We start from the raw sequence: 6,313 nt of genomic DNA on the forward strand, positions 1-6,313 counted from the left end.
ACACACACACACACACACACACACACACACACACACACACACACACACACACACATCGAGCTCTCAGTATCGTCAGCTTAACAGTCACATGAAGACGAGTCACATGATCGAAGAAAGTTATTCTGTTGAGATTTTTCAAAGGAAGCACAGTTACTTCTGCCTTTTTTTACCCACTAATTGTCACTTATCTCTAGATTTCACCACTTTAACAGAAAGTAGAGAAGTTTCTGCAAGTTGTAATATTTTGGTGCACAATCTGAAGTACATTTTGTTTTTGTTTCTCCCCCACAGTTTTTGTCCCAACCTGTCAGCCATATCTTCCAGTCTGCACCTCACCCACAACGTGGCCGTATCCTTTCTCTGACCCTTTGCCTCTTATCAGAGCTGTTAAATCAGATGTTCTTTTGCTGCGTGAGTGTTTGTCCCTAACTGCTGTCCGCGCTGAGGGCGTGACCTTTCTCGCTCTGGGGAACGGCGCTCCTGACATCTTCAGCGCCATGGCGGCGTTCTCCCGTCCGCACACGGCTGGCCTGGCTGTCGGGGCCTTGTTTGGTACGCAGAGAGACTCTCCTTCGTTCTCACGCACCTGCAAAAAGTAACTAAATGACCTGAATAAAACGTGTCCCCGCAGGGGCTGGCATATTCGTCACCACGGTCGTGGCAGGGGGCGTGGCTCTGGTCAAACCGTTCACTGTGGCGTCCCGTCCGTTCCTGCGGGACGTCGTCTTCTACATGTCGGCGGTGTTCTGGACTTTCCTGATGCTCTTCAGAGGGACGACGACGGTGGCAGAAATCCTGGGTACACACAAACACTCAGGAGGGTTTTGAGTTTGCTTTTATTGGAGATCGCTCTTTTGCTGACCAAGAACTTCTGCAGCTAAAATYTGTCCTGGTTCAATCGAACTTTATGCAGATTTGACAGAAACCACAGTTTGCACTGTCAGCAGTTTATTGCCTCGATTTGTTTGTTGTAATCCAGTTATCAGACTATTTAAAGATTCTATTACATTTAGTGGAAAGCTGCAAAACAAGTCAGGACGATCAAACRGCTACATTAACAATCAAAATGTGATCGTTTCGATATCGATGTTTAAATGTTTTACACAAACTAAAGCACAGAAACAGATTATTAAAAGAAATGAACTATATCTTTATCGCTTAAGTTTTTGTTGAAAGTGAAGAGTTGTGAGATTATTGAAGGCTTTAATCTTTCTTGTTCTTCAGCTTCACTTGTCCCAGACTGGAATGTCAAGTATTTTCTGTCTTAAACAAACACAAGAGCACAGCTCAAAGAGTCACCCAGCCACAAGTTTCTCCTCTGGAGGTCAAATGTGTCAAACTACTAAAGATTTCCTCTCAGACACCAACAACCAAACAAGGTTTTTGGAGAATAAGTTCACATGTTTCTAGACACAAAATGCAACAAAATCGATAGATGTCACTTCTAAATGACAATATTTACTGGTATCAATTAAAGAAATGCTAAGAATTTGAATAAAATTTATTTTTAATAAATTCAAAGTGGTGAAAGATTGTGATGAGAAAGAAACAGTGCTAGTGAGAACATTTTTTAAAAAGTATTCTTGACTTGTTTTATAGAATAGAATAGAATAGAATAGAAATAGCCTTTATTGTCCTGCAGAGGGGAAATTCAGGTGTCACAGCAACATCAGTGCAAGGGTTTACACACTAGTTACATTTCCAACTCTAGATAGTACACACAAAACAAAATTAACACTGACTAGCCATGATACAACTACTAATATTAAAAATATAATACAAAGAATTGTGCAAGAATACAAACGATGTTTTGTTTCAGAATCCGACATTAGGAATCAGAGAGAGCCTGTTTTCAGTGCAAAACGATCTCAACAGATCAAKAACTGTAAAGTGAAGTATCACAATGCAGACCAGAAACACAGATGTGCAATTACAGCAGAGTTGTAGTGCAAATGATTGAGTAATTACAATGAATAGTAACAATACAAATGATTGTGCAGCAGCAGGTGTGTGTTCTACCTAAAAACACTACCAGCTTATTGTGTGATTAAATGATAATAGGCTGTACAAAGAAAAACAAATGATGAATATGTCCAAAAATGACCAAAATGAATAAAATTAATTTGYACTCCTGCATTTGCATTCCTATAATTGTCTCTGCATAATAAACGGCACTGTTGATATTTATTATTTTATTCTGAGGTYGAACTGATTGATTTAATTTCTGCAGGTTACGTGGCTCTATACGGGATTTATGTTGTGACCGTTATCATCAGTGCTTACATCTACAATCGACAAAAGAACTCTGGGAATTCAGACTCTTCAAGTGTTCCACATACTCCAGGTTAAACTTTCATACTGAGATCCTCACATAAACTGAAAGCTGTCTAGCTTCCAGGGTTATTTATGGGTATTTTCTCTTTAAAGCAGACTTGAATTCATCTGACGACGACTCTGAWGACGATGACTCTTCCTCCTGGACAGGCACTTCAGTCCAGCAGGAATACGGTGGGAATTCACAGTTACACAGAGCACTGCTTGAGCTCATGTATTGTGCAGAATCAGGACCACGCGTGTTTGTTGCTAACAGAGTACCGGCCACTCCTGCCCTACACCGCATCCACGAGTCAGATCCTGTTGAGCTCCTTGAATCCGGTGGACAACAGGAAGTGGAGGAGGAACTCAAGGAGCTGGAAAGTCTTTAAAGTTATGAAGGTGTGCAAAWAGCCTGGTCGGTAGGGCAGCGTGTTTAAAATGAAAATGTTTAAGGCATGGTTTTTCTACCAGGCTCCTCTGGAGGTGCTGCTGCTGCTCTGTGTCCCTGTGGTGGACCCCGACAAAGAAGACAAAAACTGGAGACGCCCGTTAAACTCCCTCCACCTGATCACTGCTCCTCTGGCGTGTCTGCTCGTCTTCCAGTCTGGAGAATGTGAGCATCGTCGAACATGAAAACAAAAACAAAAAAACATGTTGTAGATAGAAGAAGAAGAAATATGTGGTCTAATTACTGAGTTCTTTTTGCCTCCTGATGTTTGTGTTTTTAGATGCAAATAAAATGATCCAGGATCAGTTTCCTCTCTGGCTGCTGATTCTGCTGCTGGGCCTGTTTCTGGCTGCTATTGTTTTTTGCACAACCACCAACGACAACCCTCCCAAATATCATCCAGTAAGTTTTTTTAATTAATTCTTTTTTAAAAGACAGATAAATCTATAAAAGAACAGTAGAGAACAATCCATTTAACTGGGTGAATGCCTGTTAAGGCACATATTGTTTATAAATCTTCACTGCTTTTCACATATTTTGCTTTGGTTATGCTTCCTTTAAATTCCTTGTGCTAATTTTAGCCACCTTTTTGCTAACTTTAGCTGTTTTCTGCTATTTCAGCTATGGTTCTGCTACCTTTTGCTATTCTTCTGCTTTTTTCTGCTATTTTATACTTTTTTCTGCTAATTTGTGCTATTTATGCTTCTTACAGTTGCTTTCTGCTATATTCAGCTATTTTCTACAAATTCAGCTAAATTTTAGCTGTTTTCTGCTATTTCAACTGTAGTTCTGCTTCTTTTTGCTATTCTTCTGCCTTTTTCTGCTTTATTTGCGCTTTTTTCTGCTACTTTGTACTATTTATGTTTCTTACAGTTGCTTTCTGCTATATTCAGCTATTTTCTACAAATTTAGCTAAATTTTAGCTGTTTTCTGCTATTTCAGCTATAGTTCTGCTGCTTTCTGCTATTCTTCTGCTTTTTTCTGCTTTGTTATACTTTTTCTGCTAATTTGTGCTATTTATGCTTCTTACAGTTGCTTTCTTCTATATTCAGCTATTTGCTAACTACTTTTTTGCTAACTTTAGCTGTTTTCTGCTATTTCAACTATAGTTCTGCTTCTTTTTGCTATTCTTGTGCTTTTTTCTGCTACTTTGTACTATTTATGCTTCTTACAGTTGCTTTCTGCTATATTCAGCTATTTTCTACAAATTTAGCTAAATTTTAGCTGTTTTCTGCTATTTCAGCTATAGTTCTGCTTCTTTCTGCTATTCTTCTGCCTTTTCTGCTTTGTTATACTTTTTTCTGCTAATTTGTTCAATTTGTGCTTCCTACAGTTGCTTTCTGCAATATTCAGCTATTTGCTGCAATTGTAGCTAAAGTTTAGCTGTTATTAGCTAAAATTACTTCAAATTACTTGATTTTGGCCAATTTTTGATGTATTGAGCTAAAAATGAATATATTGGTAGCTGTGACTTAGCTCTATCATAAATTGCAGCCGAAATAAAAATCCAGGATGGCCGCCAAAGCTGTTTTTAAAGGCCTTTTACTCAGCCACTGTTTGAGATATTGACATGTAAACTTATGTACTGGTAGCTGAGAGCATGCTCTATAACATATTGAAGCATCAAGAAACTTCAACATTTGTGACCACAGCTATTTCAGCTAATTTTTCCCATTGGAAATGAATGGAGCTTTATTCAACATCTTTCAATTTCTTCATAATATTTCTAAATCTTTACAGAACCTAACACATTATATTCTGGTTTTGCTGTTATTAAATTCCTTTTGACAATTTTAGCTACTGTCTTGCTAGTTTTAGCTTTTTCAGTCATTTCAGTTAAAATTCTTCTTCCTTCTAATATTCTTCTGCTTTTTTACTTTTTTGTGCTTCTTTCTGCTAATTGGACTTATTTATGATTCTTACATTTGCTTTCTGCTATATTCAGCTATTTTAGCATTTAGCTTTTTATGCTATTTCAGCTATAGTTCTGCTTCCTTTTGCTATTTCTCTGCTTTTTCTGCTTATTTTTTACTTTTTCATGCTTCTTTCTACTAATTATAGTTCTTTGTTTTTTACAGTTGCTTTATGTATTATTCAGATATTTTAGCCTTTAGATTTTAGCTTTTTTATGCTAATTCAGCTATATTTCTGCTTCTTTTTGCTATTTTTATGCCTTTTCTGCATTTTTGCCTCTTTGTGCTTCTTTCTGCAAATTTGAGTTATTTATGCTTTTTAGAGTTGCTTTCTGCAATATTCAGCTATTTTAGCCTTTAGCTTTTAGCTTTTTATGGTAATTCAGCTATAGTTTGGTCCTTTTTGCTGTTTTTCTGCATTTTTTTGCTTTTTTCAGCTTTTCAAATTTTAATTATAATAATTCTTTTACTAATTCAGCTCAATTTCAGCTTCTTCTGCAGCNTCCAGGATCAGTTTCCTCTCTGGCTGCTCATTCTACTGCTGGGCCTGTTTCTGGCTGCTATTGTTTTTTGCACAACCACCAACGACAATCCTCCCAAATATCATCCAGTAAGTGTTTTTATTATTCTTTTTTAAAAGACAGATAAATCTATAAAAGGACAATAGAGAACAATCCATTTAAATGTAACAGGCATTCAACCTATTGTTTATTTATTTCTCTTTATGCCGTTAAGGCACGTATTGTTTATAAATCTTCACTGCTTTTCACATATTTTGCTTTGGTTATGCTTCCTTAAATTCCTTGAGCTAATTTTAGCTACTTTTTTGCTAACTTTAGCTGTTTTCTGCTATTTCAGCTATAGTTCTGCTACTTTTTGCTATTCTTCTGCTTTTTTCTGCTATTTTGTGCTATTTATGCTTCTTACAGTTGCTTTCTGCTATATTCAGCTATTTTCTACAAATTTAGCTAATTTTTAGCTCTTTTCTGCTATTTCAGCTATGGTTCTGCTTATTTCTGCTATTGTTATGCTATTTTCTGCTTTGTTTTACTTTTTCTGCTAATTTGTGCTATTTATGCTTCTTACTGTTGCTTTCTTCTATATTCAGCTATTTGCTAACTACTTTTTTGCTAACTTTAGCTGTTTTCTGCTATTTCAAATATAGTTCTGCTTCTTTTTGCTATTCTTCTGCTTTTTTCTGCTACTTTTTACTATTTATGCTTACAGTTGCTTTCTGCTATATTCAGCTATTTTCTACAAATTTGCTAACTTTAGCTGTTTTCTGCTATTTCAGCTATAGTTCTGCTTCTTTTTGCTATTCTGCTTTTTTCCACAGTTTTTCTGCTTTTTTCTGCTAATTTGTTCTATTTATGCTTCTTACAGTTGCTTTCTGCTATATTCAGCTATTTTATACAAATTTTGCTAAATTTTAGCTGTTTTCTGCAATTTCAGCTACAGTTCTGCTTCTTTCTGAATTCTTCTGCTTTTTTCTGCTTTGTTATACTTTTTTCTGCTAATTTGTTCTATTTGTGCTTCCTACAGTTGCATTCTGCAATATTTGCTGCAATTGTAGCTAAAGTTTAGCTGATATTAGCTAAAATTACTTCAAATTACTTGATTTTGGCCAATTTTTGAT

At 36.3% G+C, this 6,313-nt stretch overlaps 1 protein-coding gene across 2 annotated transcripts in view; it reads left to right on the plus strand.

Moving 5' to 3' along the window:
* Positions 1-6,313, plus strand: part of slc8b1 (solute carrier family 8 member B1) — an 11,939-nt gene that overhangs the window by 2,519 nt on the left and 3,107 nt on the right. Inside the window, exons 4-12 of one of the 2 annotated variants that reach the window (XM_014014420.1) lie at positions 292-349; positions 447-552; positions 632-799; positions 2,231-2,344; positions 2,431-2,508; positions 2,591-2,715; positions 2,788-2,929; positions 3,045-3,064; positions 5,186-5,287. In XM_014014420.1, the coding sequence (XP_013869874.1) occupies positions 292-349; positions 447-552; positions 632-799; positions 2,231-2,344; positions 2,431-2,508; positions 2,591-2,715; positions 2,788-2,929; positions 3,045-3,064; positions 5,186-5,287 (913 nt within the window). Of the gene's footprint in view, positions 1-291; positions 350-446; positions 553-631; positions 800-2,230; positions 2,345-2,430; positions 2,509-2,590; positions 2,716-2,787; positions 2,930-3,044; positions 3,167-5,185; positions 5,288-6,313 lie in introns of both variants that reach the window. The other variant, XM_014014419.1, reaches the window with a different exon arrangement.

This window comes from Austrofundulus limnaeus, unplaced genomic scaffold (genome assembly GCF_001266775.1).
Source record: "Austrofundulus limnaeus strain Quisiro unplaced genomic scaffold, Austrofundulus_limnaeus-1.0 Scaffold114, whole genome shotgun sequence".
Lineage (NCBI taxonomy): Eukaryota > Metazoa > Chordata > Actinopteri > Cyprinodontiformes > Rivulidae > Austrofundulus > Austrofundulus limnaeus.